Genomic DNA, 13,623 nt, shown 5'->3' on the forward strand with positions numbered 1-13,623 from the left:
GTACTACCACAGCTGGCTTTTTTTTTTTTTTTTGAGACAAAGTCTAGCTCTGTCGCCCAGGCTGGAGTGCAGTGGCACGATCTTGGCTCACTGCAACCTACGCCTCCCGGGTTCAAGCGATTCTCCTGCCTTAGCCTCCCGAGTAGCTGGGATTACAGGCACTCGCCACCATGCCCAGCTAATTATTTTTAATAGAGATGGGGTTTCAACATGTTGGGCAGGCTGGTCTTGAAGTCCTGACCTCGTGATCCGCCCGCCTAGGCCTCCCAAAGTGCTGGGATTACAAGCGTGAGCCACCATGCCTGGCCATTTTTGTATTTGTAGTAGAGACAGGGTTTCGCCATGTTGGCCAGGCTGGTCTTGAACTCCTGGCTTCAAGTGGTCTGCCTGCCTCGGCCTCCCAAAGTGCTGGGATTACAGGCATGAGCCACCACACCCAGCCCAAAACAACTGATTTTTTAATAAAAAGTTTCACCAAGAGATAAAATAACTGAATGTGTCTACTTTTATTGTAGGACAAAATCTTGACATCTGCCCCAAAATGACATCTATAACATTGTTCTTAATTTATTTGCACACAGATTAGGCAGCACTGTGACTTATTAAAATGAGACACTTTCTACCCCACCACCATAATGTGTCAGCCAGCTAACACTTTAATCAGCTCTTCCTGGACTTTCTGGTGCCATAGCAACCTATTTGTAGCAATGAATTATCTCCTGAAATTCAATACTATTGTTTTATGCCTTTTTAGCAGAAGCTGTACTTTTTTGCAAGTCTGTGTATAAGTTCCCAGATTAATTTCTTGCAATGTTTTTCTACATTTGATTTTTTTTAAGGTCACACAAATACTTTTATCTACCATTTAAGAAAATGTTTTAGTTTTGTTATTACAAAACTCAACTCAGCCATGGTCTTCTGACTTGCTCAATACAAAAAAAAGACCTGTTTTATATCACTATGGTTTCATTTATATGAAATTTAGAAAAAAGCATCCCTAAACTACAGTGGCAGAGGGTACAAAAGTGGTTCCCTTGGGGTTACCAACTGGAGGGAACAAGGGAGAGCCTGCTGAGTGCTGGAAATGTTCTACATTTTTATCTAAGTGATGGTTATACAAACACAGATACATAAAATATGCATATTTATATGTACATGCATATACACATAAAAATAACCAAGTTGTAGTCTTAAGATTTGTATACTTTACTGTAAATAACTTATACCTAAATAAAAAAAGAACAAATCACCTTGCCACCAGCATTCTGAAGTTGCTTATGTAAAGACATCACTTCTTGTTTTAAAGCCTCCTTTACCTGCTGAGTCACTCGTAGGTCAGATTTCATCCGGGACATTTGCAGGTTTACATTCTGCAGGGTGTCTTCTAAATTCTGAACCTGTATTGTGAGAATGATCTTTTACTGCTACACAAACTCTTGTGGTCTCACCTCTAGCATGTTCAGGAATGAATAAGGACAAAAGAACTTTCAAGTCCATTTGTTTCTCTTTACTAAATCCAGCTTTCTTGTCAGTAGCTCAGTGGAAACCCAGGACAGTAGGTATATTTACAGGATGTTAAATTATATTTAGGACAATGATGAACTATGTCTGGAGCAAGGTATTGCTTGATAGTCATCTGGTAGATTACTAAATGGTATCTTACAATACCAGTGGGTGCCAACTGGCATCACAAAAGATGGTTTCACTGAATTTTGTAGAAATTGTTTTAGCCTATGATGTTGTACTGTAAAGGACCCTCTTAGTTGCAAATAAAAATATATACTTGTAGAATCCTATTCTAGGCTAGGCATGGTGGCCCACACCAGGAATCCCAGCACTTTAGGAAGCCAAGGCAGGAGGATCGCTTGAGCCCAGGAGTTTCAAACTAGTCTAGGCAAGATGGCAAGACCCCCCATCTCTACCAAAAATAAAAAGCTGAGTGTGGTGGCGTGTGCCTGTAGTCCCAACTACCTGGAAGGCTGAGGTGGGAGAATCCTTTGAGCCCAGGAGTTTGAGGTGGCAGCAAGTGGTGATCCAGCCTGGGATACAAAGAAACCTCACCTTTTTTTTTTTTTTTCTGGAGACAGAGTCTTGCTCTGTTGCCCAGGCTAGAGTGCAGTGGCACGATCTCGGCTCACTGCAGCCTCCGCCTCCCAGGTTCATGCCATTCTCCTGCCTCAGCCTCCCCAGTAGCTGGGACTACAAGCACTTGCCACTGTGCTCGGCTAATTTTTTTGTATTTTTAGTAGAGACGGGGTTTCACTGTGTTAGCCAGGATGGTCTTGATCTCTTGACCTCATGATCCGCCTGCCTCAGCCTCCCAAAGTGCTGGGATTACAGGCGTGAGTCACCGTGCCTGGCTAAGACCTCACCTCTTAAAGAAGAATCCTATTTTACGCTAATACCGCATATAAATTCCAATTTTAAAAATTTAAATTCATAAAGGGAATGTTGATATAGATCTTTAAAATAGGGCATAAACTGCCTTAGAAGTCCTATATAAATTAGGAACAAGCAGTCATTTTTATGCACTATTCTCAAGCCTTCATAATTAATAAACTTTGATGGAAATATCATTTAAATTATTTTGCTGCAAAGTTTGAAATATTACTTAAATCATTTTGTCATACTATATTTACTTTTTTTTTTTTGAGATGGAGTCTCACTCTGTCGTGCAGGCTGAAGTGTACTAGCATGATCTTGGCTCACTGCATCCTCCGCCTCTTAGGTTCAAACAATTCTCCTGCCTCAGTCTTTGGAGTAGCTGGGACTTAACAGGCACCTGCCACGACACCAGGCTTTTTTTTTTTTTAATTTTTAGTAGAGATGAGGTTTCACCATGTTGAACAGGCTGATCTCGAACTCCTGACCTCAAGTGATCTGCCCACCTCGGCCTCCCAAAGTGCTGGTGAGCCACCACGCCCAGCCTTGCCACACTATAAACACACATCAAACATTGGTCAAATTGAATCATTTGGAACCCTCTTACGCTACTTCTACCTGGAACACTCTTTTTACCGGGATTTCTGTTGGAAGATCTAGGAGAATACTAACCGTGAAGATGAAACAAGAATTGTCCATGTACCTTTTCCTGAGAAGCCACCAGCTGTGACTTTAAGCTCGCACTCTGATGTTCCCAGGATTTCTGTTCCTGCTTCATCGTCGCAATTCTATGCTCTAAAAGACTTGATTTTGCCAACTGTTTCAGGAAGGGAAAAAGAGGTAAGAGGGCATTTTTGCAAACATAGCTAGCCTTAATTTATATGCCTGCACTTACATTGTCAAGAACAAGTACCATCTATTTATGTAGGGGAGCAGGGCAAGGTCAAAGGAAATGGTCTTCCTGGCTCCAAATCAAGACAAACCAAAGACTGTTTTATACGTCTAATTTTGAGGAGTTGCTTCTTTTTGGAAATTTCCTATTTTTCTTTTCTATTGCCTCATGTTTTGAGGGTGGAAGATGGTAAGCTGGAAGGCCATTAAAAATCTCAAGAGCATACCATAGGAAGAAAACAGAATATCTACTAAGGCAGGTGGGGAAAAAAGGTGGTGTTTTGGGATTTGCTAAAGAAGATAAAATAGAAAAAAAGTGTTTATCTATGAAATTGATCTCAGATTATTAAACACATAATTTATATTGTAACAAAATAGCGGTATAAAGTAGCACTGTGATGTGATAAGAAAAATTTTATATTATCGAGTTTAATAATATAATTAGTAAACAACTAATTTAGACTTCATCAGTCTTGGCTGCAGGAAGTCTGGGGTCACAGAATGCCAAAGAAATGCTGCTCCAGGACACTCTGGAACAACAGACTACCACAGGAGGCCCCTGTGCCACTGTCCACAGAGAAAGGTTCATTATGGTGTGTATTGTATACGATGATGGTAAAGTCTTATTACTTCTACTACCTTATCGACACAGCTATTTAATTCCTCACTCAGAGCTTCCTTTTCTTTCAGCAGTTTTTCGTTGTAGCTTAGAACACTAGAGATTTTTTGCTGGAAGTCAGAGAGATCGGGACATCTGTGCAGCTGTAAGAGATAAACAAATGAGCCCTCCCATCACATCTCATGGCTGTAAGTACAAAGGGGTATTTCTAAATAGGGCATTTTCACAGCTGCTGCTATTTGCCTATCTGTGGATATTTCAGAGGACATAAACTCTAGCAGAGACTATAATAAACTTCAAGGATTCCCTTCTGGCTTCTCTCTGATTCCCAGTTGACTGTTGAAATGTCTGCTTAGGTAGATTCAACCAGGCAGACATTGTTAAATAATGATCCTAGCTCTCCATTTTACCTTCAGGGTAAAATAACATACTGCCATTCTATCAGTTTAACACATGTAGCATATTACATTTTCCTCATACTTTTAACTAGAAAAATGTTTTTCAAAAAACCAGTCAAGACTATAGAATTGGGCTGTGGGGGTGGCTCACACCTGTAATCCCAGCACTTTGGGAAGCCAAGGTGGGGAGGATCACTTGACCTCAGGAGTTTGAGGTCAGTCTGGTGAACATGGTGAAACCCTGTCTCTATTAAAAATAATTAGCCAGGCGTGGTGGTGCATGCCTGTAATCCTGGCTACTCAGGAGGCTGAGGCAGGAGAATCGCTTGAACCTGGGAGGCGGAGGCTGCAGTGAGCCGAGATGACTGCACTCCAGGCTGGGCGACAGAGACTCTGTCTCCAAAACAAAACAAAAAAAACCCCCTAGAATTGGCATGAACCACATACAAGTAACAACCCAAAGGCAAGTTTAAAGATAAAACCGTGTTTTCAGCTTGTTCCCTGTACTCTTCCTTTCAGAAGGTGCCTACACTGACTGGCCAGTAAAATGTTGTTGGTGCGAACATACTGGCTTTTCCTCTCCACTTCATGAAATCAAGACAAACCAAATACTGTTTTTATTCATTTTCAATATCAGTGCTGGTACTAGTCTCATTTTGGGCTGGATAATTCTTCAGGCGTTGGGGGTCGCGGGGCATTCTGGACACTGTAGGATGCTTCACAGCATCTCTGGCTTTACTCAAAAGATGGCAGTAACCCCCCACCTTCCAGTTGTGAAAACAAAAAATGTGCCCAGACATTGATAAATGTTCTGGGGCAGGAGAGCAATCCTCACCCCTTCACCCTATTGAAAACCCATGCTTTAAAGAGGCTGTTTCTTACACTTCTTAACCCTTTTCCATAGTTCATAGGTTTTTAACTTTCCTCTATTTCACTTGACTCTTCAATTCTTTATTATCATTATGATTTTACGACCATCTTTCTACTTCCTGAACCTGAAATTCTTTCACATTTAGCTGTAGGAATAGTATGACAAAACAGACTTTCAGGGTTGAATCTTGTCTTCAACTGGTGACAAATCCAGCATACCTTACAAATCTGAACAAGTCAGAAGGATATAGGAAAATGTATTTTGAAATACCTGGGCACTGGTTTAATAAAGGACCTTCTACTTTATCCACTGCCTTGTCTTCCTACCCTCCAGACACCCATAAAGCTTGATACCATTTTGGATGTCTGTAAACTGGCATGTAACTTTTGCTGATGCTATTTGTGTTTCCTTTCAGTGCAATAGATAACACAGATAGAAGTGCTTTGTGAACTATGAATCACGATATCATACAGAGTGACACATGCCTTCTAGGTCCACGTTGTATAATAGCAATGATGGGCTGACGCTACCCTATTCTTGGGATCCAAAAGGATCCAGGTCTCTGATAAAACAACTTTCTACCAAAGGCAGACCAGGCTCACAATTTCTTCATCTCACTATTTATACCAATGCTTGTTTAAAAAAAAAAAAAAAGCAATAAAAACGTGCTGAATGACATCCCCATCATGTTGTTTTTCTCCTAGCTCTGCTCCTTTCCTTCTGTTCTCCAGCTTAGCAAAGCCACAAAGCACACATTTCCCATACTATGAATTTGAAACCAATCATTATCATCTAAAGGCTGAACAACAGACAGGCTTTCAAAAAGTCAAGGAAAAAAGGATGCTCAAGTTAATTAGGATAAAGTTGGTAATAACAGCCTTGGAATACTTCACCACACTACAGAAAGGCCCCATGAGTTTTAACTTCTGTTATGTTTATATGGACAGGCGACTTCTCTAGTCACAGCAGAACATGCATTTTGCATAGCAGTAGTTGACTTGAAAAGGTTCTTATAAAGCACCTATTGAGTACCAGTACTATACTAGGCATTATGAAAGACACACATACCCTGAGGGTTTTATAATGCTATTAAAAAAGCAAGATGCATAGGAGTCAATCCGATCAACATAAATATAACACCAGATTTATAGACTCAATGTTTCCACATTCAGGAAAGGACAACTTTGTGCTTACAGGCTGAAGAGACAGATGTTAAGAGTGAAAATTTTATATGAGTGCCATCATAATCTGATGCTGAAGTAAACAAATAAAATGGAACAACTAAATTTTCCTACTATAAATCAAGATTGTTCCAATTGAAAGACTCCTGTAAATACTGAAAACAGGACAATGTTTAGGATGCAAATTTTTTTTTCCAACAATGCATTTCTCCATGAGAGGACATAATTTTTAAGTTGAGACCTCTTTCATATTTTCATATTTAAAATTAAGCCTTTTTTCTTTCTTTCTTTTTTGAGACAGAGTATTCTGTCGCCCAGGCTGGAGTGCAGGGGCACAGTAGCGCAATCTCAGCTCATTGGAGGCTTGACTTCCCGAGCTCAGGTGATCCACTCATCTCAGCCTCCTGAGTAGCTGGGACTACAGGTGCACACCACTATGCCCAGCTAATTTTTTTGTAGAGATATGGTTTTGTCCTGTTGCCCAGGCTGGTCTCATATTCCTGGCCTCAAGTGATCTGCCCACCTTGGCCTCCCAAAGTATTGGGATTACAGGCATGAGCCACTGCGCCTGGCCTAAAGTTAAGCCTTTGTTTGAAACTTTGAAACAGGCTTCTGAAGGCCACATTCATGAGACTGCATGCCATCATGCTCTAGAACTGATGCCTCATAGTTGCTACAGAAAAAGGCAGAAGGATCAGTTTCTTCAGTGCCTCACAAATCAGTGTGAACAGAATTAGAAAAGTTATAAGCAAGATAGTCCCCCTCCTTTTAGACAAACATATGTTACTTTATAACCTGGCTGGGTGACAGAACAACAATTTCTTAAACTGAAGTGGTTGGGATTCATTTATGATAATAGAATTTTAGAGTGGGCCGGATGCAGTGGCCCGCGCCTATAATCCCAGCACTTTAGGGGCCTGACGTGGGTGGATTGCTTGAACCCAGGAATTCAAGACCAGCCTGGCCAACATGGCAAAACCCCACCTCTATTAAAAACACAAAAATTATCTGGGCGTGGTGATGGGCACCTGTAATCCCAGCTACTCGGGGGGCTGAGGCATGAGAATTGCTTGAGCCTGGGAGCTGGAGGTTGCAGTGAGCTGAGATCACACCACTGCACTCCAGCCTAGGCAACAGAGGGAAGAAGGAAACTGTCTTAAAAAAAAAAAAAAGGGGGATTTTAGAGTGTACAACATATATAAGTTAGACACATGTATAATTAGCAATAGCCTTTACAAATAGGATTTTGCACTTTAGGTCCGCAACTTTGCCAAGCAGTATGTCCTCAGCTACCAAGCTAGTTGACAGAACTTGGTACAAAGGACAACTGGTGGTTAGAAATACCAGCCCAACAGGAGCCCACCAGGTACATATTGTTCTGTGAACCCCCCTTAGCTGCACACAGCCTTACCTGTTTCATTTTCTCCAGTTCATCTTTGAGGAGGTGGTTTTCCTGTTGCACAATATGGGTCTGTATTTTAACTTCAGAGAGCTCCGCCTCCAGAGAAGACACTAAAGTGGAGGACTAAGAGAAAAATGAAAAAGTCAAATAACAGACATACATATTTAGGCTGGGGAAACTTACCAGGTTCATAAAAGGCCATATTAAGGAAACAATAATATGAACTCAATGACACTGTTTTATGACCATTTTTTATCGTAAAAGACTTTCCACTTAAATGGCATGGAAAATTCAACATCATGCTAAAAACTCTCAATAAACTAGGTGTTGATGGAACGTATCTCCAAATAATAAGAGCTATTTATGACAAACCCACAGCCAGTATCATAATGGGCAAAAGCTGGAAGCATTCCCTTTGAAAACTGGCACAAGACAAGGATACCCTCTCTCACCACTCCTATTCAACATAGTGTTGGAAATTCTGGCCAGGGCAGTCAGGCAGGAGAAGGAAATAAAGGGTATTCAAATAGGAAGAGAGGAAGTCAGAGTGTCTCTGTTTGCAGATGACGTGATTGTATATTTAGAAAACCCCACTGTCTCAGCCCCAAATCTCCTTAAGCTGATAAGCAACTTCAGCAAAGTCTCAGGATACAAAATCAATATGCAAAAATCACAAGCATTCCTATATACCAATAATAGCCAAATCATGAGTGAACTTCCATTCACAATTGCTATAAAGAGAATAAAATACCTAGGAATACAACTTACAAGGGACATGAAGGACCTCTTCAAGGAGAACTACAAACCACTGCTCAAGGAAATAAGAGAGGACACAAACAAATGGGAAAACATTCCATGCTCATGGATAGGAAGAATCAATATCGTGAAAATGGCCATACTGCCCAAAGTAATTTATAGATTCGGTGCTATTCCCATCAAGCTACCATTGACTTTCTTCATAGAATTAGAAAAAACTACTTTAAATTTCATATGGAACAAAAAAGGAGCCTGTATAACCAAGACAATCCTAAGCAAAAAGAACAAAGCTGGGGGCATCATGCTACCTGACTTCAAACTATACTACAAGGCTACAGTAACCAAAACAGCATGGTACTGGTACCAAAACAGATATATAGACCAATGGAACAGAACAGAGGCCTCAGAAATAACACTACACATCTACAACCATCTGATCTTTGACAAACCTGACAAAAACAAGAAATGGGGAAAGGATTCCCTATTTAATAAATGGTGTTGGGAAAACTGGCTAGCCATATGCAGAAAACTGAAACTGGACCTCTTCCTTATACTTTATACAAAAATTAACTCAAGATGGATTAAAGACTTAAATGTAAGACCCAAAACCATAACAACCCTAGAAGAAAACCTAGGCAATACCATTCAGGACACAGGCATGGGCAAGGACTTCATGATTTCTAAGGTAAGTTTTGCATGTTTCTCCACTGTAAAATTACTGTCTTTTTCTTGGAGGAGATACTTTGAGACTATACAAATTCTATTTCTCCTCAAACTTCTGCTTATTAATTTTAACATCTATCAGTGCATTTTGTCTACAACTATTATTACTGGGGTGTTTGCCTAATGATGATTTTCTATTTTCTTCTTCATTTATTAATTGGAATTAGAGCTGTTGTTTTCCCTCCCAGCTTAAATTTTTATATCAATATGGACTCATTTATTTATTTATTCAATTTTTTTGGTGGGGAGATAAGGTCTCACTCTGTTGCCCAGGCTGAAGTGCAGTGGTGCAATCTTGGCTCACTGCAGCCTCGACCTCCCAGGCTCAAGCGATTCTCCTGCCTCAGCCTCCTGAATAGCTGGGACTATAGGGGCATGCCACCATGCCCTACTAATTTTTTTTGTATTTTTTGTAGAGATGGGGTTTCACCATGTTGGCCAGGCTGGTTGCAAACTCCTGGGCTCAAGTGATCCACCTGCCTTGACCTCACAAAGTGCTGGGACTACAGGCATGAGCCACTATATACCTGGCTGGTATTTATTGTAGTCTATGTTTATTTCATAATTATATTTATTTTATTCTATACTATCATTTATTTTGGTGATCAAATTGTTCCAGCTTTGGCCATCAGGACACAGGCCCTTTTGACATGTCCTTTTTTTTTAAAACACCTTTTTCCTTCTGGCCCCATCAGATGTTCCAGGCTTATCCTGTATTTTTCTCTGCCCCAGCCCTAGAATCAATCATTTTTCCAAGGAACCCTGGTTCCTTTTATAGGAGAATGGTGCTTAGTAACCAAGATCTGGGCAATCCATGCATATATACACATCTATGTTTCTGTATCTATCTAGCTTTGTATACATATTAGAAACCATGAGTTTATCCAAATACCGCAGATCTCAATCTAACATCAGAGGGCTCATCTTAGCATTCCCCATTGCCCCATTTGCAACTTCTTCTCCAACAGTGAGAAATCTAGTTCTTATTGTTCACAACATGTTTACTTATTTGTTCAATTCTAGTAAGACATATAGTAGTTTCAGAATTACTAACCCATACCTCTCATGAGAATCCTGTTTACTGACTAGATTATCATAGCATGTAGATACAGTTCATCTTGTCTTTAGCCTGGATAGTATCCAGTCAAGATATTAATTTCTGAATTACTTAAGAGAATTGTTTTCTTCCCCAGTGTGGTTATATTACCCATTTATAACACAGTTAGGCTCATCTGTTCATGTATGTGCTCCCTTTAGGTTTCTTCCCCCACCACTACCATATTGATTAGTTTTACTTGTGCACTTATTTTGGGGGTAAGTGAAGAGTATGTGAAACGTTACTATGGTTCTAAGAGTCAGAGCTATACGAAAAGATAAACTCAGAGAAGTGTCACTGGTCTTCCTCGTCCCTTCTAGCGCATTCTCATTCCTCTGTTCCATCCCTTTCCCACCCTCCCTTTTTAGTTTCTGGTTTATCCTTCTTGTGTTTCTTTTGCACAAATGAGCAGACATGTACTTTTTAATATCCCTTTCTTACACGCACAAAGGCATTCTATACTTTTTTGCACTTTTCTTTTTTCACTTAACAGTATGTCTTGGAAATCATTTCATATAAATAGGGATTTCTTTTCTTCCTTTTTCTTGAACAGCTGCACAGTACTACTTCATGGTATGGACATACCCCCCACATGTATTCACCTACTCTCCTACATATCAGCATCTATGTTGTTTCCACCATTTTGCAATTAGAAACAGTGCTGCAGTGAGTAACCCTCTGCATATGAGTTTTCATATTGTTGGGGTGGTATCTTTAGGGTAGATTCCTAGAAGTGAGATTTCCAGGGCAAAAGCTAGGTACATATCTAATTTTGTTAGGTATTGTCAAATTCACCTACAAAAAGGCGGTATCAGTTTGTATTCTCCCAGCAAAGCATGAGTCTGTTTCCCCACAGCCTTGCCAACAGAGTATGCTGTCATATTTTAAAATTGATGCCAGTCTTATAGGTGAGAAATTATACAACAGTGTTGTTTTAATTTGCGTTTCTCTAATTTTGAGTGATTCTGAACATTTTTCCATAGATTTGAGGGCCATTTTAATAATTTTATTATTTAGAGATAGGGTCTCACCCAGGCTAGAGTGTAGTGGTACAGCCTCAAGGGATCCTCCTGCCTCAGCTTCCTGAGTAGCTAGGACCACAGGTGTGCGCCACTACACCCAGCCAATTTTTAAACTTTTTGTAGAGATGGAGTCTTGCTATGTTGTCCAGGCTGGTCTTGAACTCCTAGGCTCAAGCTATTCTCCTGCCTCGGCCTCCCAAAGTGCTGGGATTACAGGTGTGAGACACCACGCCTGGCCCATTTTTATCTTTTGTATATGATTTATTTGTTCGTATGCTTCTCCCATTTTGCTATCAAATTTTTGGTCCCATGTCCCTCCATTTTTAAGAGTTCTTTACTAGCAGGGATATTAGGCCTTCTCACTGTGGTATATGTTGTGAATATTTTCTCCTAGTTTGTCAGCTGTCTTCTAACTTTGTTTATGGTATCTTTTTGCCAAGTAAACATTTTTTTAACATATAATCAATGTTTTCTTTTATTGCCTCTGGTTTTTGAGTTACAGTTAAATAGCCTTTCTTTACACCAGGGTTAAAGACAAATTCACCCGTATTTTCTTCAAATATTTGTATAGTTTTATTTTTTTATATTTAGTCTCCTAATCCAATTAAGTTTATCCTTGTGCATGGAATGAAACATAGGTCTAATTTTATCTATTTCCAAATGTCTACTCAGTTGTTCAGGCACCATTAATTTAAAAGTCCATCTTTACCCCAGTGGTTTGAGAAGTGGCCCTGGTTATACACTATGTTTCCATTTGTATTTGGGTCTAATTCTAGACTTTCTATTCCACTTATCTACTTGTCTATTCATGTGCCAGGACCATACTGTTTTAATTACTAAGGCTTTATGTTTAAGGAAGTTTAATACAAACATTTCTTCTATTTCTTGGGATTTCCTCAAAAAAAGCTGTCAGGTGGCTACAGACCATACCTGCACTTTACAACGTTCCAGTTCTTCTTTCAGATTAAACTTCTCTTGTTCCCGTTCCTCCAATGCACTGTTTCCTGGCTCTTTTTCCTTCTGGCATAGCATTTCTGTTAGACGTTGATTAAGTTCTTGCAGTTTTTCCTGGTTTTGAGAGTTCTTTTGGCTAAGTTCTGTATTTTCCAAATCCAACTGTTGGTTTTTGATTTTTAATTCTGAAATCTAATTAAAATTACAATAAGTTTTTAAAACTTGTTACCCAACTTGTGCTAAAAAAAAAAAAAAACAGATTTAGAGACATAATTGTCTTTTCCCTCTCTATATAAAGTTTAAAATATATATATATTTCAAAACAGAAATAATACACACTCATTATTACAAATTCATTCCATTCACAAGTGTATGAAGAAGTGAGACACTCAGTCTAACCCTACTCTATAGGGGAGCCCATTGTCCACAGCTGGATATGTGTCCCTCCAGATCATTTTCTATGCATATACAGAACCCATACACACATACAGATTCTTTTCTTCTCTTTAGCAAAAATTTGGAAATTTTATGTTTGGACAGCTTGCTTTTTCTACTTACTTACTTAAAGACTCTTTCCAGGTGGGCACGGTGGCTCACGCCTGTAATCCCAGCACTTTGGGACGCCGAGACAGGCGGATCACCGGAGGTCAGGAGTTCGAGACCAGCCTGAACAATATGATGAAACCCCATCTCTACTAAAAATACAAAAATTAGCCGAGTGTGGTGGCATGTGCCTGTAATCCCAGCTATTTGGGAGGCTGAGAAAGGAGAATCGCTTGAACCCAGGGGGCAGAAGTTGCAGTGAGCCGAGATTGCGCCATTGCACTCCAGCCTGGGCAACAAGAGCGAAACTCCGTCTCAAAAGAAAAAAAGACTCTTTCCAAGTCAGTGTGTTCAGCAACCGCCACATACTACTTTTTACTGGCTATAGGATATTCCATGTAGTAAGATATTCCATAATGCATTTATCTGTTCCCACATTGATAGACATAAAGTTTTAAAAATCATTATTTCTTTTAAATGGATCTTTTAGAAAATCCATTTATACATGGTAGCATTTTGTATTTAGAATTATTTTTTAGAAGTAGGATTGCTGGGTTAGAAGATCTGTATATAGATATATATTCATTATTGTTTCAACAGATATCTCTAATATGTCTTCCTCACAGTGCTACCACCTTATAATCCTAACAACAATGCATGGGGACAGTCATTTCCTCACATCCTTTTAAATACTAGATATCAATCTTTACTTTTTGCTAATTCAATAGGTTAAAAAAAAGACGCTTATTGAATTTGCACTTCTCTAATCACTAATAAGGCTAACC

At 39.6% G+C, this 13,623-nt stretch overlaps 1 protein-coding gene across 32 annotated transcripts in view; it reads right to left on the reverse strand.

Moving 5' to 3' along the window:
- NIN (ninein) overlaps window positions 1-13,623 on the reverse strand; it is a 111,719-nt gene that overhangs the window by 20,467 nt on the left and 77,629 nt on the right. For 16 of the 32 annotated variants that reach the window (XR_010151102.1, XM_016926073.4, XM_016926064.4 and 13 more), the window contains 5 exons: window positions 12,272-12,487; window positions 7,754-7,867; window positions 3,913-4,035; window positions 3,086-3,199; window positions 1,251-1,397 (listed from right to left, as the gene is read on the reverse strand). Coding sequence is in view for 31 of the 32 variants with exons in the window: in XM_016926073.4 (XP_016781562.4) it covers window positions 1,251-1,397; window positions 3,086-3,199; window positions 3,913-4,035; window positions 7,754-7,867; window positions 12,272-12,487 (714 nt within the window). In the remaining variant the exon portion in view is untranslated. Of the gene's footprint in view, window positions 1-1,250; window positions 1,398-2,781; window positions 2,937-3,054; window positions 3,200-3,912; window positions 4,036-7,753; window positions 7,868-12,271; window positions 12,488-13,623 lie in introns of those variants that run through there. The other 16 variants (XM_063793359.1, XM_016926059.4, XM_063793357.1 and 13 more) reach the window with 8 other exon arrangements.

This window comes from Pan troglodytes, chromosome 15 (assembly GCF_028858775.2).
Source record: "Pan troglodytes isolate AG18354 chromosome 15, NHGRI_mPanTro3-v2.0_pri, whole genome shotgun sequence".
Classification (NCBI taxonomy): Eukaryota; Metazoa; Chordata; class Mammalia; order Primates; family Hominidae; genus Pan; species Pan troglodytes.